Below are 23,837 nucleotides of genomic sequence, written 5' to 3' on the forward strand. Positions count from 1 at the left end.
TGATAATACCGCGCTCGGTTAATAATACGATATTTTTGCTAACTACGAGGTGGAACTTTAGATTTGTATTTTTTTTTTTGACGTTAGCGTAAGTTGACCGCAATGGCGGAGGGAACCGCGACCGCTGCTGGAGCTGGGCCCGATGTAAACACAGCTGGGAACCCGACAGAAGTCGCCATGGCGTATTTACAGGACGAGGTAAGATGTTCTTTTTCTGCGTGACGCCTGCGTTCAGTTTCACGGAGGTAATCGCAGGTGAGCGCAAGCTTTAGCTGCGTGAAGCTCAAAGAAGCTGTTAGCAGGTGGACTCATTCTACGGAGCGCTGCTGCTGCTGGATGCTAATGGGAAGCATTGACTTCCTTTTTCTGAGGAGGAAAAGGCGATTTATGTTTATCAGTTGTCGTTCTGGTCCCGCATTAATAATCCTGATTATGGCTGATTATTGACTATTATCAGATTTGGACTGTTTTGCTGCATCAGTCAGTTTGTTATTGGTTTAAGTCTGTCATACAAACACAGCGGAGGTGGTGTGTGCAACGGCTAGAAAACAGATGTTTATTCAGTCATCTTCTCTCTGTGTAAATACGCACATCGGACACTTTATTAGGTACACCTTGATGTAACCGGGATGGAGCTCATTTTTCCTTCAGTCGGTTTAAGTCTTCAGATTCATCTGTTGATAACATTCCTCAGAGATTTTGGTCCATGTTGACATGACATCATTATGACATCAGCACACAGTTGCTGCAGACTTGTCAGCTGCATCCATGATGAGAATCTCCCATTCCACCACATCCCAAAGATGCTCTTTTGGAGTGAGATCACATAAGAGAAGAGTTTTATTGTCATTGTAAGCAGCAGCACAGAACACAATAAAAATTAATTAATACATGGCCACTAATCCAACTCTGCTGACTGTTGAGGCCAACTGAGTACAGTGAACCCATCGTCACATTCAGGAAACCAGTTTAAGATGGTCTGAGCTTTGAGACAGGGTGTGTTATCCTGGTGGACACTGAGGTTATGCAGGGATGGGAATGGAAATGTTTTTTTCATCTTCTGTGTCCAGTTTTGGTGAGTCTGTGCGAACTGTAGCCTCAGTTTCCTCTTCTTAGCTGACATGAGTGACACCAGCTGTGGTCTTCTGCTCCCGTAGTCCATTTGCTTATGCTGTTCCTTGGTTGTAAGTCGGGCTCAAAGCAGTCTGGCCGTTCTCCTCCAGTGAGCTGCTGTGCGCAGAAGGTCTTTTTCCGACCTTTTGTGTAGGGCTGTTCGATGTAACGATATGTATGGGATGACGATATAAAAACGTCTATCGTTTCATTTTACGCTGTCGATTGTTTCGTGGTGTCGCAAAATAAACTGTTTACGGCAATATTTTCTCACCGTTCTGATGGTGACTGTAGTGGCTATATTCATTTATTAAAGTTCTCTTTCTCTTATGTTTAATATAACCACACTACAGACGGACAAGCGCCTGTTTTTATGCGTTGTCGTTAGCAACAGCGACGGTAACAGCATTGCATGTCCGCTTGTTTATTTTCCACATAAACCTTTCACAATAAAGCTCAAGATCCTGTTGAGACTTTTCAAAATAAACCGAATCACGTGAAAGAGCAGATTATTTACGGATGAGAAGTAAAAAAGAGCCGCCAGGTGCTAAAAAATAAACCTTAGACTCGTTTCATCACTCGACTCCAGCTACACGACACGCAGCTGGAAACACTTCACGCAAGTCGAGCTGCCCGAGATTCACAGAATTTACAGAAAATGTTACACGTTTGTGATTTATATCGTTATCGGACGATAGATGTCTTATATCGGGATATGAGATTTTGGTCATATCGCACAGCCCTACTTCTGTGTAAACTCTGCAGTTGTGGGACAATCCCGGCAGATCAGCAGATTCGGAAACACTCAGACCAACATACCACCCTCGCAGTCACTTAGATCACCTTTTACCACATTCTGATGCTTAGTTTGAACTACAGCAGGTCATCTGTACATGTCCACAGGTCTAGATATTTGAGTTAAAGGACAGACAAACAGGTGTACCTAACAAAGTGGCCAGTAAGTGTATGTTTTCTCATTGGCTGGAATAAACAAGTGAGTGAATGAAAACCAAAGAAAGCTTTAATGTCAGTAAGTTTTGACAGTTTCATCCTGTTAATTATCACCACTGAAGACACACTGGTTGTGTTTCACCCAGAAGACTGAAGCAGACATCGCTAACCTGAACCTGGGAGAGCTGGACATCACTACGGACGAGTTTATCCTGGATGAAGTGGACAGTAAGGAAAAGACTTCATATTAAAGCTCGGCTGAGGTGGCACTTGTTACAGCTTCCTCGGTGCTGCCTTGCTTGAAGGTTTCGCTTGTCACTAACTGTTGTTCCCTTTTGTCTGCTGCAGTTCACATTCAGGCCAACCTGGAAGACGACCTGGTGAAGGAAGCGCTCAAAACAGTGAGAACTGAAAGAACAGAAGTCTAATATATAACACGTCCTCTGCTCTGACGTCCGGGCCTGGTTGTGTCCCTCCTCCCGGTCTCCCTCAGTTGTGGTTTCTTTGCAGCAGTGATGTTTTGGTTTGCTGCTGCTGTGTGTGTGTGTGTGTGTGTGTGTGTGTGTGTGTGTGTGTGTGTGTGTGTGTGTGTGTGTGTGTGTGTGTGCTGCTTTCTACGAACACTTTGTCTGTAGAAAGCAGCAAAGGTAGAAAATCTAACCTAAGAGTTAAGCTGACGCTTTTAATGTGAAGGGATTTGTTACTTTTGTTTTGAAAGGTGCTATAAAATAATTATTACTCTACACTTCCTCTTTCAAAGCACAGATAATACATTTCAGTTTCCTCCCGTCGGTTTTCAGGGTGTCGACCTCCGTCAGTACTCCAAACAGGTGGAGGCAGAGCTGCAGAGGATTGAACAAGCCTCCATCAAAGACTGTATCCTTCACAGCTCCCAGTTTGAATACCTTCACCTAATAATGTATAACCACACACTAACACCCGTCACTGATGATGTTTTCCTGAGCGCTCATCGTGCAGACATCAAAGAGAGTCAGAACATCGCCCTGCTGCACAACCAGATCACTGCCTGTGACTCCATCCTGGAGGTGAGACGACTGAGACAGACAGAAAATAATCATGTGTGACATTTATACAGAAAACTCTTGCTGGGATGGAGTCTTGTGGATATTTGAGAGTGATTCGAGTTTTCTGTGAAGGAGTCGAGACGCGTTTTGTTTCCCTGTCACATCTTCTGAGCTGAGTTCTCACAGAAGCGTCAGCAGAAGAACACGTCTTCACTGTGCAGCTGTGCAGAGGCGGGACAGATGTACCTGAGAGACACCTTCCTGTCATTCTGCACCCTTACTTCAGTTTTCTGCACACAAGCTTAAAGTAATAAAGGCGCTTTACGTCACAGTGTGCTCACTAAAAGCAGCACGGCTGCTGTGGTTACTCGTCGCTCTGCATCAGAGCGGATTCTTTTCCGTCCTCGGTGCTCAGTTAAGTTTTTAGGTGGGTCCAGTTCAAGTGGGAAAGTGAGAGGCGGGCACTTTTTCAAACTGTCATGGGAGCGCTGTCGTCTTGTTAAAGCAGATTCAGTCTAACCTCACGGCTGTGTGTCTCTCAGCGTATGGAGGGCATGCTGAGCGGCTTCCAGAGCGACCTGTCCTCCATCAGCAGTGAGATCCAGACCCTGCAGCAGCAGTCGGTCAGCATGAACGTGCGGCTGAAGAACCGGCAGGCCGTGCGCAGCCACCTCAGCCAGCTGGTGGATGAGCTGGTGGTGCCCGGGGCCATGATCTCGTAGGTTTGACGGCTGTCGCCGCAAAGAAAAAGTGTCTGTATTGTAATGAGTGATTTGTTGGATGGCGCTCAGTTTGCAGAGACCTCAGAGTTGTTCCTGATGGATTAACCAGCCATCAGTGGTTTGTGGTGATTGCATGACTTAATCTGCTGGTCGTGTGTGTTGGCAGCACCATCCTGGACAGTCCTGTGACGGAGCAGGAGTTTCTGGAGCAGCTCCACGAGCTCAACACTAAGATCAACTTTGCCAAAGAGCTGAGCTTCAGAGAGACGCTGGCTTGCTCCGACATCCAGGACATCGTGGACCGCCTCAAACTCAAGGTGAGAGACGGGCAGGAGGAAAGTTCCCGACTCTTTGGAATCACGTTTACAGTTAAAGTCCATAACAAACAGGAAATGAGAGGAAGTCCTCATTAATAAGTCAGAAACCTGCTGAGCTGCTCTCCTGAGGTCTTTCAGGCAGAGCGCTTAATGTACCCGTGCCACACGAAGGCGTTTAACTCATTCCTCTGCCTACTTATCAGGTTTTATATCTTTGTGCTTATATCCACACTCTTTGTTCTCCTCAGGCCGTGTCAAAGATCAGAGAGTTCATTCTTCAGAAGATTTACTCCTTCAGGAAACCGATGACCAACTACCAGATCCCACAGAACACTCTGCTGAAGTACCGGTGAGCACAGCTGAGCGTTCGGGTCCACTCACAGTCTGCATTACGCTGAACCTACAGACGTCTTTTCTTTGTCGCTTCTGTCCATTTAAAGAGCAAGAAGTCCATTTTTACACCCGAGGAACTGAAACGTCTTTAAAAACACTGGTTTCTGTTCCGCTCCTCGTTTGTCACGTGACGCAGAATCCTGAGCGCCGCATGGTTCACGGGGCGGATCCAGGTGAAGTCTGTGCAGAGACTCCTCTGTATCCTCAGGTGTATTTACCTGCTGCTTTACCAACACTACACTTAGTTTTGTTTTTATTGATTTGAGTTATTCGATATGTTGGACTGTTGATAAGTCTGTGCACACGTCTGCGTTAGTTTTATTTGAGGTGAGTTTTTAAACTTAAAGGTGGACGTAGTCACGGCGACGTCACTCGCTGACATCACGTTTCCACCTTCTGTTTCCTGACCTGGAAGCTCCACCCATCTTTTTACCGTCTGTTTGTTATTTTTTTGTTGTGTTGAACTTGTTTTTAATTGTGCGTTAGAAATAACTGGACACAAAGTGAAGAAGCTGATCGATGCTGTTGTTGTTTTCACTGCAGGTTCTTCTACCAGTTCCTTCTGGCCAATGAGAGAACGGTCGCCAAGGAGATCCGAGACGAGTACGTGGACACCATGAGCAAGATTTACTACAGTTACTTCAAGTCGTACAGCGGCAGGCTGCTCAAAGTGCAGGTGGGTGAGCGCCCTCGCTGTGTTTGTGTCGACGTGGCTGCACGCCGTCTTCGTGTGGATAACAGCTGATGTTTGCGTGTCCCGCAGTACGAGGAGGTGGCAGACAAAGACGACCTGATGGGAGTCGAGGACACAGCCAAGAAAGATATCCTTCACGGTCTGTTGTTTGTGTCACGCCTGCTCACCGTGTGCGCGGCGCTCTGACGCCTGCTTCACATTTTCAGACTGTTTGAGGCTCCTTGACTCGCCGCTGCAGGTTTCTTCTCCAAACCGTCTCTGAAGAGCAGGAACACCATCTTCACTCTGGGCCAGAGGGGGGCCATCCTGAGCCCGGCCGAGCTGGAGGGGCCCATCCTGGTCCCGCACACGGCTCAGAGAGGAGACAGCAGGGTGAGAGACGGCGCTGCCGCAGATCGAGCTGCTCAACCCAAACGCATCCTGCAGATCTGCCATTTACAAGAAAATAAAATTCCCTGTGAACAAACCAGCGTCTGTAGCACGAGACACGCCCCCTTCAGGACAAACAGGATGCACGTCCTCGCTTTTAATGAGACGGGAATGATTTTAGGATCCAGTTTAAATTCCAGCTGAGCTCCGTTGCTCAGCGCTGACATCTTGTGGCAGATTATGAGATTTTTAATTTTCACTGCAGTTTGGGAGCAGTGACCTCGTCATAGACACAGACGGAAACAGCTGCAGAGGTCTGCAGTCTTTGTAGTCAGCTGAAGGGGGCGTCCTTTAAGGGCGTGTCCACTCTGTGATTGACAGGTTGTTGCCATAGAAATGTGTAGTTTTTGTTGTTGCGCTCAGCAAATTGTTTCAGACTCCGAGATGGCGACAGTCACAGCGCTGAACACGAGACTTCACAAACTAATGGGTGACATCACAGCGTGTCCATCGTTTAGCTACAGTCTGTGCAGCCGATCTGTGCCACAGAGGTCGTCTGAGGTCTAACTCTCCCTCTCGCTCTCCACAGTATCCCTATGAGACGCTGTTTCGCAGCCAGCACTACGCTCTGCTCGACAACGGCTGCAGAGAATACCTCTTCCTGTCTGACTTCTTCATGGTGGCTGGAAACTCCGCCCTCGACCTCTTCAACAGCATCATGGGAAAGACTCTCAGCATGTTCCTGGTGAGAACCCCGCCTCCTGTCAGAGCTGCAGGCTTCCCTCTCTTTCCTCTCCAGCAGAAACGTTTGTTTGGTCAATTCAAACCACATTTATTATCCGACCTTGTCATAAACAGGCTTTGAGCAGCGTGTTTTGTTTTGCTATCACTGATATTCAAAGCACTGATGTAACAGGACACGCTGGTATAAACAGCTGTGTTCTCCGTGAGTTTGTCACTAAGCAGAATCCTCGGGTGATAAACTAAACACATGTTCAGCAGAGAGGAGGAACATGTTGAGTTTTGCTGTGCAATCTGCAAACATCTCAGTCCTGGAAATGCTGAAGAAATTCAGGTAAAAGGGAAGTGCATGCAGTGATGTTTTTAAGTGGAGCCACTGGTGTTCCTGGGGGTCACAGTTCAGCTTACATGAAACCAAACTTAAAGTCATAAAAACCAAAAAAGCTCCTGAGCGACAGTCGTGCAGTGTGTGGCTGCAGCGCGTGGCAGCGGCTGCAGCGCGCGGCTGCACGACTGTCGCTCAGGAGCTTTTTTTGCTCGTGGCTGCAGAGCGTGTCAGCCCCGCTCTCTGTCTCCTCCTGCAGAAGAGCATGTCCACCTACGTGTCCGACTGCTACGACAGCATCGCCGTCTTCCTCTGCATCCACATCATCCTCCGGTTCAGAGCCATCACGGCCAAGAGGAACATCCCAGCTCTCGACAAGTCAGTCTCCTCCTCTGTTCCTGTAGTGTTGCTGTACTCTGACTCTTTCAGTGTCTCCACCTCCTCCCAATCCCACCATCTCCTGTTTAGCTGATAAGTGCTCGTGGTTACATCAGCCGGTGTCACACGGCTGTTTGCAGCTGGGCGGCGTACAGACGCTTCCTCTGCAGAGAGGGAGGTGTTCAGATTGATGGAGGCTGATGGTGTTGGTGCTGTCTGTCAGGTACTGGGAGGCGGTGCTGGAGCTGCTGTGGCCGAGGTTTGAGCTCATTCTGGAGATGAACATCAGCAGCATCAGAAACACAGACCCTCAGAAACTGGGAGTACTGGACACCAGACCACACTACGTATGTACACACACTGCACATCGCACAGCACTGTGTTTGCTGCACACTCCACTCACACGGCTGTGTGTGTGTGTGTGTGTGTGTGTGTGTGTGTGTGTGTGTGTGTGTGTGTGTGTGTGTGTGTGGTTTCAGATCACTCGCCGTTACGCAGAGTTCTCCTCAGCCATCGTCAGCATCAACCAGACGTTCCCCAACGAGAGGACCAACGCTCTGCTGGGACAGCTGCAGGTAACACACAGACACACAGACACACACACACACACACACACACACACACACACACAGACACACACACACAGACACACACACACACACACACACAGACACACACACACACACACACAGACACACACACACACACACACAGACACACACACACACACACACACACACACACACAGACAGACACACACACACACACACACACACACAGACACACACACACACACACACACACACACACAGACACACACACACACAGACACACACACACACACACACAGACACACACACACACACACACACACACACACACAGACAGACACACACACACACACACACACACACAGACACACACACACACACACACACACACACACAGACACACACACACACAGACACACACACACACACACACAGACACACACACACACACACACAGACACACACACACACAGACACACACACACACACACACAGACACACACACACACACACACACACAGACACACACACAGACACACACACACACACACACACACACACACAGACTGAATTTGTGTTCAGTGATTTGTTGTGATTCTGTCTCCAGATTGAGGTTGAAAACTTCGTGCTGAAGATGGCGGCAGAGTTCCCGTCGAGGAGAGATCAGCTCATCTTCCTCATCAACAACTACGACATGATGCTCAGCGTCCTCATGGTGAGCGCCACGACCAGCACCATCAACAACACGACACTCCCCTCAGGATCTGTGCTGACGTGGGGAAAATATTCTGTTTATGGAAAAGAAAAGTTGGATTTCTGTGTGGCTGATGGTGCTGCTGGTGTTTCTCTGCTGTGTCCAGGAGAGGGCAGCAGACGACAGTAAAGAGGTGGAAGGCTTCCAGCAGCTGCTGCTGGCCAGAACTCAGGTAAATATGATCATCGTCACCGTGGGTCACTCAGCTGTTTCTGATGTCATGCTTATTTCAGAAGGTTTTCATATTTCCCTTCTGCAAGTAATAACTTTGAATAGTTTTATGTCCCTTCTGTTTAAAGTGTGTGTGTGTGTGTGTGTGTGTGTGTGTGTGTGTGTGTGTGTGTGTGTGTGTGTGTGTGTGTGTGTGTGTGTGTGTGTGTGTGTGTGTTTCCTTTGGAAGCATCTTGTGAACACTGGCATTACTGAATAATAATTCACTTGCTGCTGACAGAGGACGTACGAAGCACGTTCTCATTACTGCGTGCACAGCCTGTCACCCAATAGCGACATCTGCTGGATGCAGATATATTGCATGTGACAGTGGGGGAGGAGTCTGTGAGGGTGGAGCAGACGACACTGTGATGTGTAGCCAGAGTGGAGACATGAGCATGCAGGTAGCGAGGCAGAGAAGGTGGATGAGCTTAAATACCTGGGGTCAACTTTCCAAAGAGAGACGAAGAACAGAGTGCAGGTAGGGTGGAGCGGGTGGAGACGAGTGACAGAAGGAGAGCAGCAAGGGTGAGAGACTGTTTAAAGATGGTAGTGAGACCTGCTGTGGTGATTTGGAGACAGTGGAGGCCGAGCAGCAGAGGTTCAGATGCTCACTGAGAGTAAGAAGGATGGAGATGAGTCCATGAGAGGGACAGCTACGAGTCAGAGAGGCTGAGGTGGTCTGAGCATGTGCAGAGGAGGGAGGGAGGTTATGATGGAGCTGCCAGGCAGGAGGAGACGAGGAGGACCTGAGAGGATGTAGTGAAGGAGGACATGCAGAGGGTTGGAGGTGGAGGCAGCAGGTGATCTGCTGTGGTGAAAATATTTTCACACTTTATAAACGTGTAACAGCTTAGGTCAGCGTGCACGTGAACGGCTGTTTTAAGCTTGAAAGTACTTTTACTAGATTTCTAAGTAACTTCGAACACTTTAGTTCCTGATCCTGTCGTCTTCCTTCCTCCTCTCGTCCTCTGCAGGAGTTCATCGAGGAGATTCTCTCTCCGCCGTTCGGAGGGATGATCGCCTTTGTGAAGGAGGCCGAGGCGCTGATGGAGAAAGGGCAGCTGGACCGGCTGAAGAACGACGAAGGTGAGAAAATATCTTTACCTTTGCTGTGAAGGTTCAGGTGTCACATGTGAGATGGTGTGCTTTGGCCTGCTGTGTTTGAAAGAGGATGTGAGTAAAGCTGTCGTCTGATTGGCCGATTCCTTTCTGTCTGTTATTTCTACAGTTAGCTCACCGTGATGTCAGAATCCGTAATGATGACGCGGCCGGATTAGATTCAGGAGTAAATCGAGCTGGTTATTCGTTTTGGTTTCCGCGTCATCGTCTGCGGCTGTCAGCGGCAGAGCGAGCGTGCTTCTCTCACCTCAGCCTTGGGTTTTGTTTTCCAGAGTAACCAGCAGCTTTATTTCCCTTTCAGTCTTTGTGCTTTCATGTCAGTCAGAGTCAGGTTCCCACTTCCTGTTCACCACGTCGTGTGTGCTCGCTGTGGTTCTTTGTTTTGTTTGACCAGCATGTTTGACAGGAAGCTGACCCCAGCAACACGATGGCAAGGAAACCGAGAGTCAGCATGCACACGGAAACTGAAACTTAATGCGTGTGTGTGTGTGTGTGTGTGTGTGTGTGTGTGTGTGTGTGTGTGTGTGTGTGTGTGTGTGTGTGTGTGTGTGTGTGTGTGTGTGTGCGTGTGTGTGCGTGCGTGTGTGTGTGTGTGTGTGTGTGTGTGTGTGTGTGCAGCTCGAATCACTCAGCTGGTTCGGGGGTTTTCCAGCACATGGAAACAGTCGGTGGAGGCGATGAGTCAGGACGTCATGAGGTCCTTCACCAACTTCAAAAATGGAACCAGCATCATCCAGGTGAGCCGGGCGGCAGGTGTGCCACACAGCCTCTGTGGGCTAACTGTGCCGTGACACCAGGTTTCCAAAGGGACAAAAACATACAAACTGGCTACAAAGTGACACAAAATTGAAAACAAAGATTTAAAACGACGACAAAAATGACATAAAAGGTCCAAAAAGTGAGAAAATGTCTCCAAACGGATGCAAAACAGTGAAGAAAAATAAATGGTCAATAAAGTATAAAATAACCTGCAGAGGCGTGTGAGAGTGAAACGAGACACACTAAACAATGTTAAAGAAGATTAAACTGAGAACATGCACATTTTCATATTTGAGAAGCAGAACTCATCAATAAAAACAGGAACAATGATGTTTGTAACCATGAGTGTGTCTGACTGCACAGTCACAGCAACATCAGTGCTAGAGTGGATGCACGACCAACACAGCCGGGTTCTAATTCGCCGGCTCTCTGCTTCAGGCTCTGAGCGCGCTCGCATTAATAAGGCGTGTTTCATGCGCCCACTCACAGAACTGACGCCTGCTTCAGACACAGTGGGGACACAAACCTGTGGTTCTAGTTCAGCTTCACAAGCTGAGAAGAAACGCGCTGTAAATGGTTTGAACTTCAGGTTATGTGTTTAGTTTTACTAACGTGAGTCACATCCTCCTCCCGCAGGGCGCCCTGACGCAGCTCATCCAGTACTACCACGGCTTCCACAAAGTCCTGAACCAGCCCACGTTCCGCAGCCTGGCCGTCCGCTCCGAGCTCATCAACCTCCACCACCTCATGGTGGAGGTCAAGAAGCACAAACCCAACTTCTAACGGGACGCCTTCGTCGGGGTCGGGGGTCAGAGAGCCGGCGAACGCACCGACGCTCCTGCGGGTGGAGGTGACGGTTCTCTGCAGCCGACCGCTGCTTCGTCTTCTTTTGTGTGAAGTTTGGAGAGTGTTAAAGACTTTTGTCTCCAGATGAAGGAGCCGTGTCGAAGGTCAGAGGAGGAGAGTGAATTTTAATTCCATGACTTTAAAAACTGTGAAGAAGCCAGTGAACCACGGACGCTCGGCCACGTTGCCCCTGTCAGGGAAACGTTTGGCCCTCCTGGCTCTACAGTGACTGTGGGGGTGTGCAGGGTTCTTTGGCTTCTGTTACAGCAACAGCAAAACTTCCAATTAAATGCTAATTCAACCTAATGTAAATGAATGTCTAATAATCACATTGAATGAAGAATAAAATGATGATCCCCGATAGAAGCGATGAAGGCCGTGCAGCTTTCAGTAACTGAGCTTCAGTTTGTGAGATGATCAATAATCTATCAGCTGTTTTGATTGGCTCGCTGCTCTAATCAGACGGGAGCACGTCTGTGGAACACGTTACTGAGACTGACGCTGAAAGGACAAAATGTTTGTTCAGCAGGTCCAGTGTTTAGACTCAAACCGTCTCGCTCCGCCCACCGTCTCTGTGAGGCTCCGCCCACCAGCTTCATTAGAAAAACGACATTTAAACTAGATTAGCAGGTCTGCTTAGTTCAGTCTCAGCCTCCAGCCAGTGTGGAGCTCTGAAACACTGCAGTTCCTCCCACGACCACCAGAGGCCGACTCCCAGCAGTGAGCACCGTGTTACAGGTTTACAACTGTATTTTCTAACTCACCTGTTTAAACTGTAATTGATTAGGGGCGTGGCCTCTTTGACTGACAGGCAGCTGCTAACTGGACCTGTGCACCGTGTTTGCTTGTGCTGTGGCTCCATGCTTTGATCCAACAATCATATTTAAGCTTCGTCACATGATCCCACTCCATCTTTCATCTACAGTCTGAAAACATCAGCGCTGACGGTGTTTCATAGAAGTGATCCATCACGCTAACACGATCTCGTTATATGCTGTACAATCTGGGGAATGGTGCGGTTTTATGGGAACTATTTTCAGTGGCGGATGAATCCACATGTGGTTCTCTGACCGTGTGTGAGCAGGAGAGTGTTTTAATAGATTTGTTGGTGAGGAGATGAGGATCCTCCTGCAGACAGTGTGTCGTGTTATTGATGTGAATCTGTGTGAAGTCTAACAATGAGAGTACAACACCAGTCTGTCTGTGCGCTTTATTTATTGTTGTTATTCACAAAGATCATCGTAATAATTTAAATGATTATAGTTCATGGAAAGCAGTCTGAATGTCACCAACACCACAACACAGCAAATACCACAGCGTCCTCAAACGCACCGCGGTGCGACCAGACCGATAACTGAAGCTCTCGGACATCCTTTGATTTAACTGCGTCTGACTGGATACAGAATCAAAGACTGTTTAAAGCGACGACCCAAAGCTACAGCGACCACATCGATAAAGGCTTCTAAGTGCAGAGAAGTGACGAGAAAAGGCTAAAGAAGATTAAAAGAACTTGAAATTATGAAAAATCATTAGAAGTGTTTCTTAGTGGAAAACGATGAGGCTGGACGAAGCTCAGCACACCACAGACGCCCCTGAGCCCGAAACACCAGCTGATCTGTTCATCCACAGCGGGCGGCGTCTTTGTTGCCACGGTGATGTTGGACACGGGGCAACGAGCGATTTTAAAAAAGAGTTTTGTTGCAAATGTAACGAGTTTTATTCTAAACGTAATACTTTCATTGAAAACGTTTTCATCTTCTCTGGATTTGTCTGACTGACTGATCTGCAGTGGCTCCGCCCTTTGTGCGCAGACACTCTTCACACATAGATGAATCTGACAGTGCTTTTTGTCCATTTAGTACATTTAACAAAATATATCGTATATATTACATATATCTCTCTTTACATTCTTAACTGTTGAAATCCTCGGCCGGAGCAGTCACTTCCTCATAAGGCACCATTTCCAAAAGGTTAATGAGCTGCTGATGTGCTCCGCCCTCCGTCATCACACTTTGCCTCATTCATTTACCTCTTTATCACGGTGATTCCCCCCCCCCCCCCCAATAAACTCTGACCCCTGGGCAGGAAAGTGCTGATTTCCCACGGTCAGTGAAGGAGACCCAAACATAAACGTTTCAGGTCATTTTCTGCTCGTCTTCTGAGTGTTTTAGAGCTCCGAGGACTTTTACAGTCTGTGGTGGTGCTATCATTACTAATGGGATCTGCAGATGCAGACGTTCACACTGAGCTGTTTGACTGTTTTGTGCGGAGAAGTTTTGGTGAAACAGGTCAGAGTTTCTCTGATTCGTTGACATGTTTTGAATCTTTCACTCATTTCGCTCAGAAAATGAGTGAAACTGTTCCATCTGTGTCTCCGTTGGATTGGCAGTGGTTTCCGTGGTGACGAGGTCTGGTGCTTCTCTAGCACAGAGGTGATCACTTCACTGCAGGGGTCTCCATAATGAAATAAAGAGCTAAAAAGGCAAAGAGTCATGATGGAGGAGGATTTTCTCAAATCTGGCAACCTAAAAGGTGCCTTTTGTAAATGACGCCTTATCAGGATCGGAGCGCGGCTTATTTAGAAGTGAACAAACAGAGGCAGGCTGCAGGTTTCCATCCATCGTAGTGTCAATCTACACCTAAGAACAAACCTGCGTCGCAGTCTGAGCCGCGGCTGCGTTTCTAAGAAGCCGGCCGATGATTGAGGGTCACAAGAAAAAATGAACACACTCTTTTCTTGTCACACTCATTCTGAAGACCGGGCACCACACACACACACACACTTTAGATTCACAGCTCTCAAACTGGTGAACTGTCACCATCTGCTGCCTGTAATGTGCAGGAGTCACGTGTGCAGCTCGTGCAGAGGAAACTCAGAGAAGCTGAAGAGTTTGGAAACTCAGGACGAGAACCGCCAGGGTGAGAAGAGCTGAACAGCTGCTTTTGGCAGCAACATCTGGAAAGACATCAAAGTGGGAACACAGAGGGTTTTTTAATTTAATGTCCTTAAAAATCACTCTTCAGATGCAGACCCTGATTCATGGGCACCATGCAGGCGCTTTCCTCACCTGTGGGAACGTACTCCAGCTTCTCCTGGACTCTCCGGTCAGGACGGGCTTGTGCTGTGGGACAGACAGGTAGATGTGATGATGATGCACACGATAGTTCCAGTAAAAGCACAGGTTAAACGGCTTCAGTTATTCTGTGTCGTCAGCTGACTCTGTTGGACGCTCGGGGCTCAACTTTCTCTATTTCTGGTTCTTCAGCAGAAACGCCGACGCGGTCCAAAAAAACCATTTCCTGTTTTAAGTTTGTAATTTAATTCTCCGTTTGCGGCAAAGCGGAGCGTTCCCACGCTTCGGTGTCGAGCGCTCTTAATCGTAGACGGCGCTGGTGCTCAGATTCACCGTGTGGACAAAACGCCCTGTGGCGTTCACACACAAGAGCTTCCCGGTTTGAGTTTCCGCAGCCGAGCAGCTCCTGTCAGTGCTTTTGTCCATACGACGTGCACTCAGCGACTCTCAGGAGTACAACCTGCAGTACTAACTCATTTAAAGTAATCTAGGTAATCCCATTTAAGATCAATCGATAGGCTCACCATCCACAGAGAGCTGCACGGTGCTGACGGCGAGGCCATGTTGGTCCAGGACTTTGTAGATTCCTTCATCTGATGGTTTTAACCTCTTCACCGTCAGTTGCTCGAGCAGCAGGTGTTTCTCCAGGCGCTGACTGTTGTTATCGCCCCTCATCCACAGGTCCGACCACGCCGAGTCGTTTCTGTGGAGAATGTAAATGCTGTCAGAACAAAAACGCCGCGTCGTCCTCAGAGTGCACAAGCAACAGCAACGCGATCAGTCTGCCCACAGAGCCACAAACGTCTGCCTCCCTGTAAGAAGATCTCCCCCGCCCTCCCCTTGCATCCTGGTGCAGTGCATGCTCTGTGCAGCAGCACATCTGTGGGTTTATCCCAAAATGAAATCTGTCTGCCGTGAAAGTTTCTGCTTTGCACGAATCATTTTCCCCAAACGCCACATTCTGTCTCTGTCAGCACCAATTACAGGATGAGTCAGAGCAGCCAGCAGCCTTTGATTCGAGACACAAACTGTCGTTTTATTAAGCAGTAGGCGAGCTTTTACGTCAGCGGGGGAAATAAAGAGCTGAGGGGAGGAAGCGTGAGGGTGGGAGATGAACAAATCCACCACCAGCGTCTCCACCTGTCGGCAGGTGAGCAGCTCACCTGGCCTGGAAGACCACTCTGACTGAGTGACGGGTGTAGAGCTGCAGGACCATGTCCTCGCCCGGCTGATGGAACTGAGAGGATTTATGATCTGAAACAAAAGAGCCATCAATGAACAGATGAAATACTCCAGGAACGACATCAGAAGGAGACTGTCCAGCCTCCAAGGAGACGATGTCAAACACTAACCGCCCACAAGCAGCCTGACGCCCTGAATGAAGACCCGAGTTCTTGCGGACCTCTTTCCGTCCACCACCATGAAGCTGTCGTAGCGCCCCGTGTCTCCGAGCTGAACGTCGCTGATGATCAGGGAACAATTCCCCGACCCCAGCTTCTCCTCGGGCACCCTCATCCGGCCCTCAAACTCCGGCGCCTGCCACTTCTCATCCCCGCGCTGTTCGAACACCGTGTCGGACAGGGTCACCCACTGGACGTGGCAGACGGGCAGAGCCGCCTCACCCAGGTGGGACTTCCAGCTGCAGGGAAGGATCGCCTGGTCCCCCGCCATGTAGGAGATGGACAGCATGGCGGAGGAAAGAGAAGAGGAGTCTGCAGAAAGAAACACAGCAAGAACATCCTGTGAACAGGGACGTGGGATTGACCAGTTCTGACCTCAGAGTGTGACGCTGATACTCACCAACTAAAGCTCCGGTGTGGAGACACAGTGTGAGTATGAAAAACCTAAAGAAACACAAGAAAATACGTCATAACGGGGTTAGACGATCAGCTTATAGAATAGAATAGAATTCAACTGTATTGTCATTGCACATGCACAGGTACAGGGCAACGAAATGCAGTTTGCATCCATCCAGAAGTGCTTAGTGATATAGATATATTACAATATATATTAGCAATAATAAAGATATGTAAGTATATTACAGAATTATTCATGAGGCTCTCTTTATTCACCTTAAATGGTCATTAGAAACACACTAGAAACACATTAGAGAGAAGTCCACGTGCCATAGCTTCCTGTCTTATAACGCCTATCATGTGGAATCTGTCCAGCCAGCTGTTTGTAGCGGTCCTGCCTGTGAGCTGCAGTGAAACTTAACTCTGACCAGCGCTCAGAAACGAAACTCAGCTTCCACATGATCCAGGCAAAGTTTCATTTCTACCCACGGACTCGTTTCCTCAGTAACGAAACTGCCATGCGCCGCGATCTCCCTGCAGGTCCCGCCCTGCAGGTCCGCAGCATCATCATCACCATTAATAATAATAATAATAACAACAATAATAATCATATTTATGGTTATTTCTCCTGCAGAATGCCCCTTAAACCCAGTCTGAATTCACTCCCACCTTTCATATCCGAATAACATGTTTAGATATTACCCTGCATGTTTGCTGAATAAAAATTAAATTAAATAAATAATAAAATAAACAGGAGCAGCTGTTGCTCAGACCGGAAGTGCAGTGTGTCGTACCGGAGCCGCTCGGTGACCGTCTTCATGATGTCCGGTTCGTGGAAACTCTGCTCAGTCGTCTTCTCCGTCCCCCGCGTGCGGTTTCTCCACTCTGTTTACTCTCGGCTCCTCTGACGGCTTATCAACCCAGCGCGTGAGTTTCGATTTCCTGCGAACCTGTCAAATTAAAAGCACGGAATCAAATTCAGTGCCGACGAGTGCCGTTCTTCATCACCATCATCATCATCATCATTATAGCATTGTCGCTGCTAGTTCACATTTTGTGAAAAACGTTGTAAAAAGCGGAGAAAAGAAGATTATCCGATTCATATTATCACTGGGCTTTTATTTTGAAGCAACCGTGAGCTGCGGCGCGGAGCTCTGCAGAAACGAAACTTACCGGCTCAGCTGAGCGGAGCGCGTGAAGCTGCTGACGCCTCGGCGTGAGTTCGCGGGAACAGCGCGTGCCTTCCTTTTAGCGCTCCAGCAGACGTGTTGGTGGTCTCTGCTGCTGCTCAGTCAAGTCCCGCTCACTTCCCCGTCCCACATTAAAACACTTTGCGCCGTCAGTCTGTGTGTCAGTCTGTGTGTCAGTCTGTGTGTCTGTGAGCGTCAGCTCCTCGCGCTGCAGACAGCTCTCGTGCAGCACACCTGGAGAAAACTGATCTGTATTTAAATGATGGCGGGTGTCACGTGGATCCTGACCGTTCTGTGTGAGTTTTATTTTATTTATGTTTGTTTTTATTTCAGGACTCCCTCTCAGAATGGCTGCGGGATTTCAGGCTCGTTATACAATTCCTGGGTGTGTCAGTGAGTCTCCGGCTCAGAATGCAGACCTTCCAGGGCCCGAGGGATCCGGGTCTCCTGCAGGTGTTTGTTGTGTTTCTGCTCGTTAGTTTGTCTCATGATGATCGCGTGTTTACGTTCAAGTGACCAGTGAAAGTCGGGACACGCCCCACACTGAGGGGGCAGAGTGTTGCAGGCTGACCTCGGTCCCTGACCCCGGTGCAGACCCGAGGCCTGCTGGGTGTCCTGGGACTCACCCCTCCCTGTAGCTGGACGCGTTTTTCTTTCACTTCTCTTTACCGAGAAATTACAAGTTTCACAAGTTTCAGATTTGCTCTTGTTCTTTTTAAGGCTTTGTCCAACAACAACAACAACAACAACAACAACAACAACAACAACAACAACAACAACAACAACAATAATAATTATAAGACTCGGGTATGTTGGAAGGGGATCTGTTTTCATTTCTCTGGATTAATCATCCTGTTGTCGCCCAGTGTTCGATAACCTGATGGTGTTTTTGATTTTATTTTATTTTTTTCAGATTTTAGCATTGAAAAAAATCTTAAACTATAGTTAGACATTGTAAATCTAACTATTGTGATATTGTAAATTATAATTTACAATATATATATAAATATATATATATATATAAATGTATAGATGAATGTAGATTGATAAACAGATAAACAAACAAAGCCATCCTCGAGGTTCTAAAGGAAAGTATGCTCATATTAATGATAATAAGGTACTGAAAATATGTATAATTATTATTGTTATAGTAATATTAAGAAAGTCATACTAATACTTGTGTCTGCAGTCTTCTTGTTTTTATTTTGTGATAAATTATTTCTATGAATGTTTGTTTCTGTTTCCACTTTAGTTTTTGTTGGGCAGCATTTCAGACTTTGATGGATTTTCGTATTTAAAGTCACTGATGTTTTATTGGACATTAACAGCATCATTCAGCATCTTTTCGTGGCTTAAAGCTGCTGATGAGACTTTGTGAATTATGAAAAATTGTGCTTTTTATTTTTATTATTTTATATTATCCATATTATTATTTTTATAACGAAACCTGTTTATCTGGAGTAATGGGTACATCTTTAGTGGCTGGACGGATATTTTCTGTCTGATAATATAACTTCAGATCAATTTTAGTCTGACAAAAAATGTTTTTGTAATAAAAAAGATTTCTAAAGCTGTGGGTGTGCACAGCAGTCGCAGCAGTTTCCATGTCGACCCTCAGCCTGACTCATTGTGAGCATGTGCAGTAAACTTAACAGTATTAATGGGGAAATGATTTCTCTGTGGAAAACCATGAAGCAGGAACTGTGAGCTCTATCGAGCTGTGGAGTGCACACCTGTGACCTGTTGTGTTTTCTGTGATATGAAGGAGCCTTCGGCTGCACGCAGTCCTGACCTGTGCTCACTCCTCAGGTGCTGCGGGATGTCACCTGGCTTCAGCCTCACCTGTTCACAGCTCCACCCAGGTGGTGCCGGTGGGCCACAACGTCTCTCTACTCTGTAACATGACGCACAAATATGAGATCACCTGGTACCTGCTGTGCTCAGAGCAGCTGCTGCCTCTGTTAACTGTTAAAGAGGGGAAGTTCAACGGGCCGGACACCACTGACCATCACACAAACAACCATCGCATGAAGTGTGACGGGACGCTGCAGACCGGCCTGGTCAGCCTGGAGATCCAGGAGGTGGAGGAGGAGGATGCTGGGCTGTACTTCTGCATCGGGAGGTTTGCAGATAAGATGCACGTTAACAGAGGAATTCAGCTGACTGTGGACGGTAAGACGATCAGACGTTTCTGCTGTCAGCTCGAGCTGAGCTCAGAAACTTTTTAAACAGCAGGAACATTTCACGATACACGATGAAGATCTAACATTTCATTTTTCAGATGTTCGTGTTGCTCTGCCTGCTGGTCCAGGCTGTCAGGCTTGGTCAGGAGGCTGTAAGATTTAAAATCATTTTCTGGATTTTCTAAAACAGTTTTGAGAGTATTTGATCATAAATGTTTACATGCTGAGTTGAGGATGACTATGGAAACAGATCAGTGGAACATGAAAGTGAGGCCGTGACCGTGGATTCTTTCTTTAAAACGATTTATGAACACTTCCCAGGAAGCAGACGTTCTGTATGACTTCTGGCTCACAGGAGGGGATATCAAGCGTGGACCTGTAGGTGGCGCCAGTCAGTAAGCGTTATGCTCTGGAGACGTGACCTCCTGATCTCTTATGGAGCTGCAGCTGGATGTTTCTGTTTGCAGCATGTGCAGCTGTCCGGGCTGCGTTCACAGCTGGGGATTAGATCACATATTTCTTTTGTCTTCACTGAGTTTTTCCGTCAGTCGGCGTCTCTGTGTCTCAGTCACTCGTTAGGCTGCAGCGAGCTTCAGTTCTCGGCATCGATCCTCCGGGTCTGTGGACCTGTGCTGCACTCTGCCCCCACCTTCTTCAGATCAAACAAAATCGATGTGAAACGTGTGCGCTGCATGTGTGCGCTGCATGTGTGCGCTGCATGTGTGCGCTGCATGTGTGCGCTGCATGTGTGCGCTGCATGTGTGCGCTGCATGTGTGCGCTGCATGTGTGCTGATTGTGTTTTAAAGACACTAACAAAAGTTTCTATCCAAAGTCACCCAGCCTGTTTCTTTACTGTGAAAATGTTGTGAAACATAAACCAGTGCTGGAGAGTTTTCATCATGATCACACTCTTAAAGTAACAAACGGGGTTAACTTTAACTATTTTTAATACTTCCAATAAACTACAGTTTGCATTCAGAAAAACCGAACCATCAGATCAATGCTGGCACGTTTCCTCTCAGAGCAGCTAAAGACGTGAAACTGTCGAGGCTCAAGTTTCCAATAACTGCATAAATAAAAGCTCGTTCATCACAAACCAGCACAAACGTTTGACTTGTGAAGAAGGCGGGGACCGTTCCTGTGTCTAAAAGTGGAAATGTGGACACGTTCAAAGACGCAGACTTGTTTCCGACCACGAACGCACCGATTTTACTCGAAATAAACAAACTGCAGCAGTTTTTTGCCGCGTGGATCAGAAGAAAACTTGATGTTGACAAAGTTTGAAAGGTGCAGTAGGATTTCTGTTCTAGGATGTTTGTGTTGTTGATCAGCTGATGGGACAGCAAGCTGCCCCCCACAGCAGAACGGAGGCAGGGGGCCCCTCGGGGGCCCCGGGGCTCTCTGCGTTCCATGAACGGACATTTTGTGACAAACATGCTACACGTCACACACGTGTGGAAAAACGAGTGGGGTGAGTCGTCACCCCCCCTGAATCTTGTCACCGCGCGTCCACGCGTCTGCAGCCGAGCAGCTGAACACACGGCGGTTTCCGTGTGCGTGCCGACACCTTTAATAGTTTGTGTCGTTGGAACGAAGGTGTGAAAGAAACTGCAGTGAGACGTCACATCAGGATGTACTGGAAATAAAAGTACGTTATATTCTATTTTTATTCTATTGATCTGAGTTTTTACGTATTTAATTGTTTTGAGTTTGATATATTTTTATGTATTGTCTCTTGATAGTCGGGCGCTCAGCTGAGCGTCACTCGTGGTTGGTTTTATCACAGGAGAAGCTTTAATGTTCTCTCTATGAAACACCACCAAGTCCTCTTTAGGATTTCCCGCTGACCTGTAAAGACGAGTCTCCGCCCCCACGGCACCGCCGCAGCTCATTTTTCCTCCAGTTATGAGTTTCCTGTAACCAGTGTGAAACCTTTCAAACCCACACAGGGAGCCGGTGTGTGGGTTTATACGGCTGGCACAATGATGGTGTGTGTGATTGTGTGTTTGCAGGAGGTGCCGGGCGGTCGTCCACAGACCGGATGAGGCAGCTGTGTTTGAGTCTGGGGCTCTGCCTTCTGCCTACGCTGCTCGCCTTCTGCTTCGTCTGCGTGGCTGGATGCTACCTGTGGTCAGGTGTGTTTCACGTGTCCCATAATGCTTCCTCAGCACGTTTGTCAAGCTCAGTTTATCTGAGGTCAAAGTTCAGGTGGGATTGTTGCACTTTTACTTGGAGCCGCGCTGCCCTCTGGTGGTGGGCAGGAGTTACAGCACTCTGCCCATAAAACAGTTCACACTGAGTCTGCAGGTAATGAACAAACATATCAACAGCGTGCGGTAATGAAGCCCCTTCATTCATGATGTGATGTGAGTCTAACTTCCTGTCTATGTTCAAAGGTGCGTATATGAATATTACAGGTTTGTTGTATGTCGGGACACGAGTCTGTGGAGTCTGACAAACACGATGCTTCCACAGGTGTTTGCAGTACTGACACAAATGTAGTGTTTAAATGTCACGCTAACACCGTCACAGTGGTTCTGATTAGGATGCAGATGGAGAGCTAATAACAAATCCTGCAGAATGAAACCTAACTGAAGCTTAAAAATGAAAACGATGTGTGGCAGCTGTGTAGGTCAGGTGTGTGATCGCGGTGACAGCGTCCTGCGTGAACAGGTTTTACCAGCTCGGTCAAACAAACACTTTTGTTCTGGAAGGATCCACGAGTGTGGGTCTCTTTATTTAAAGGGAAAGCTGTTAAACTTCAGTTAATCATTTTTCACGTTTCCAGACCCTCCAGGGGGCCGGACTGGCGTCTTTGCCAGGCCGATTCTGGGCCCCGGCCCTTATGTTTGACACCCCTGGTTTTCAGATTTATAAATATCATAAAAAGAGGCTTCACACACAGATGAGTGCGCTCTGTTTAATTCCATTCAAGCAAATCAAATTCACATGTACAAGGAAAACATCTGTTCTCACAGCTGGTGGCAGCGTGGAGACCCCGCACAAGCTAAATATAAGAGATTCTTTATCATTTCCATTCTTACATTTGAAACGATGCCATGAAAAACATCAGACCTGTGGCGTCACACCTCACAGCAACCTTTTCAAATAAGAACAAGACTGAAGCAAAATCATCTCCTTCTCTGATCATCAAAGAAAAGAGTGGATCCAGTGCTGCTGATCAGACAGGAAGGAAAACAGGACGAGAATTCAATCTAACGCCACTTTCAGCGTCTCTGCAGACGACCCTCAGCCTGTACTGGAAACACACCTGGATGTAGCTCTGAAGCCTGCAGTGGTTGCTGGGACCAGCAGGGGGCAGCAGCTGTCAGTGTTTCATGGTAACTGTGACAATAACGATCTATCGTCTCTTAGACTGCAGCGAGCAAGTTATCCTGAGCTCATTAGGTTCAAGTCTTATTAAAAATAACAACGTGAAGTTTAATTAGTAAAATCTTAAAGCCGGTGTGCGCTCACCTGTGACTGACGGGGTCTGCCCTCTGACCCCGCCTCACTATCGAGGCTTAAAAACTAGGAATGTGAAGAAGTTTGGGACTCAGGTCTGACCTCCAACTCTGACACCGAGCGAAAGGATCGCAGCGTGAGGCAGGACGCCGCTAACCGCGCTGCACGCGTCCCTCCTCCTGTGTTTGAGATGAAGGCTTATTCATGGGTGGTTTGGATCTAATGTTGTGATTGGAGCTGTGAGGAGACTGAAAGGCAGCGCGGTTCAGCGAGGTTTGATCAGACGGCCGTACTTTTACTAAACTGTGAGGATAAAGAGACGATACTGGTTTATTATTCCACACCCTCCCAATAAAGAGCTTTCAGGAGCTCGTCCTGCCACGAGCGCGGAGCAAGCATAAGATAAGATACCTTTATTAGTCCCACCGTTGGGAATTTGAAGCATGTTCTCAGTTTTTTGTTAACAATGTGAAAATCGTGAAGCTGAAGTGACGGCAGGTCGTTCCAGCTGCATCACACCTGCTTCAGCAGCAGCCCGTACGGGCGGATGGACTCCTGCACGATGGCCCTCACCCTCACGTCGCTGCTGTCCTCGGGGATGTACACCACCCAGACGTCTTGCCTCTGGCACGACTTCCTTTTCTCCGGGTTTATGCGGTTCTGGAGGACCACCTGGTACGTCTTCCCGTCCACTCTGGACTTGAACTTCTTGCAGTACTTCTCTGCGATCCTGATGTCCGGCGTGGAGTACACCCCTCGGCCCTTCGTCCCTTCCGTTAACAAAGAGGCGGCGGCGGCATCCAGAAACTGTGGCTGGTCGTCGGGCTTGCCGCCGTGGGTCAGGATGAGGGAGCCGTC

At 47.8% G+C, this 23,837-nt stretch overlaps 4 protein-coding genes across 6 annotated transcripts in view; 2 read left to right on the forward strand and 2 right to left on the reverse strand.

Moving 5' to 3' along the window:
• The first annotated feature begins 56 nt into the window (after positions 1-56).
• vps52 (VPS52 subunit of GARP complex) lies at positions 57-12,465 on the forward strand. 2 transcript variants are annotated; one of them, XM_080296678.1, is made up of 20 exons: positions 57-198; positions 2,211-2,292; positions 2,413-2,465; positions 2,865-2,940; positions 3,043-3,110; positions 3,632-3,807; positions 3,978-4,128; positions 4,377-4,477; positions 5,065-5,197; positions 5,285-5,340; positions 5,452-5,587; positions 6,174-6,329; positions 6,910-7,028; positions 7,252-7,375; positions 7,508-7,603; positions 8,187-8,294; positions 8,440-8,505; positions 9,521-9,632; positions 10,284-10,402; positions 11,061-12,465. In XM_080296678.1, exons 1-20 carry the CDS (start codon positions 103-105, stop codon positions 11,205-11,207), a joined length of 2,175 nt encoding a protein of 724 aa, XP_080152804.1. In that variant the 5' UTR covers positions 57-102; the 3' UTR covers positions 11,208-12,465. The 2 variants fall into 2 exon arrangements, with proteins under 2 accessions (XP_080152804.1, XP_080152805.1); XM_080296679.1 differs by having other exon boundaries at positions 60-198; positions 2,214-2,292.
• Position 12,466: 1 nt separating this feature from the next.
• igldcp (Ig-like domain-containing protein) lies at positions 12,467-17,551 on the reverse strand. The gene is made up of 8 exons (XM_026157281.2): positions 17,314-17,551; positions 16,935-17,090; positions 16,145-16,188; positions 15,697-16,056; positions 15,508-15,598; positions 14,869-15,047; positions 14,339-14,392; positions 12,467-14,226 (listed from the first exon to the last, which is right to left on the reverse strand). The coding sequence occupies exons 2-8, from the start codon at positions 16,958-16,960 to the stop codon at positions 14,144-14,146; spliced, it is 837 nt and encodes a 278-aa protein (XP_026013066.1). The 5' UTR covers positions 16,961-17,090; positions 17,314-17,551; the 3' UTR covers positions 12,467-14,143.
• The window catches only part of LOC113015310 (uncharacterized), a 12,304-nt gene continuing 5,939 nt past the window's right edge, over positions 17,473-23,837 (forward strand). The window contains exons 1-3 of one of the 2 annotated variants that reach the window (XM_026157283.2): positions 17,473-17,626; positions 19,140-19,502; positions 21,527-21,649. In XM_026157283.2, coding sequence (XP_026013068.2) covers positions 17,590-17,626; positions 19,140-19,502; positions 21,527-21,649 — 523 coding nt within the window. In that variant the 5' untranslated portion in view covers positions 17,473-17,589. Of the gene's footprint in view, positions 17,627-17,661; positions 17,784-19,139; positions 19,503-21,526; positions 21,650-23,837 lie in introns of those variants that run through there. The other variant, XM_026157282.2, reaches the window with a different exon arrangement.
• The window catches only part of LOC113015311 (uncharacterized), a 5,954-nt gene continuing 4,537 nt past the window's right edge, over positions 22,421-23,837 (reverse strand). Inside the window, exon 2 of the mRNA XM_026157285.2 lies at positions 22,421-23,837. This exon is cut by the window's right edge and continues 159 nt beyond it. Coding sequence (XP_026013070.2) covers positions 23,493-23,837 — 345 coding nt within the window. The 3' untranslated portion in view covers positions 22,421-23,492.

Source organism: Astatotilapia calliptera, chromosome 22 (assembly GCF_964374335.1).
Source record: "Astatotilapia calliptera chromosome 22, fAstCal68.1, whole genome shotgun sequence".
Classification (NCBI taxonomy): Eukaryota; Metazoa; Chordata; class Actinopteri; order Cichliformes; family Cichlidae; genus Astatotilapia; species Astatotilapia calliptera.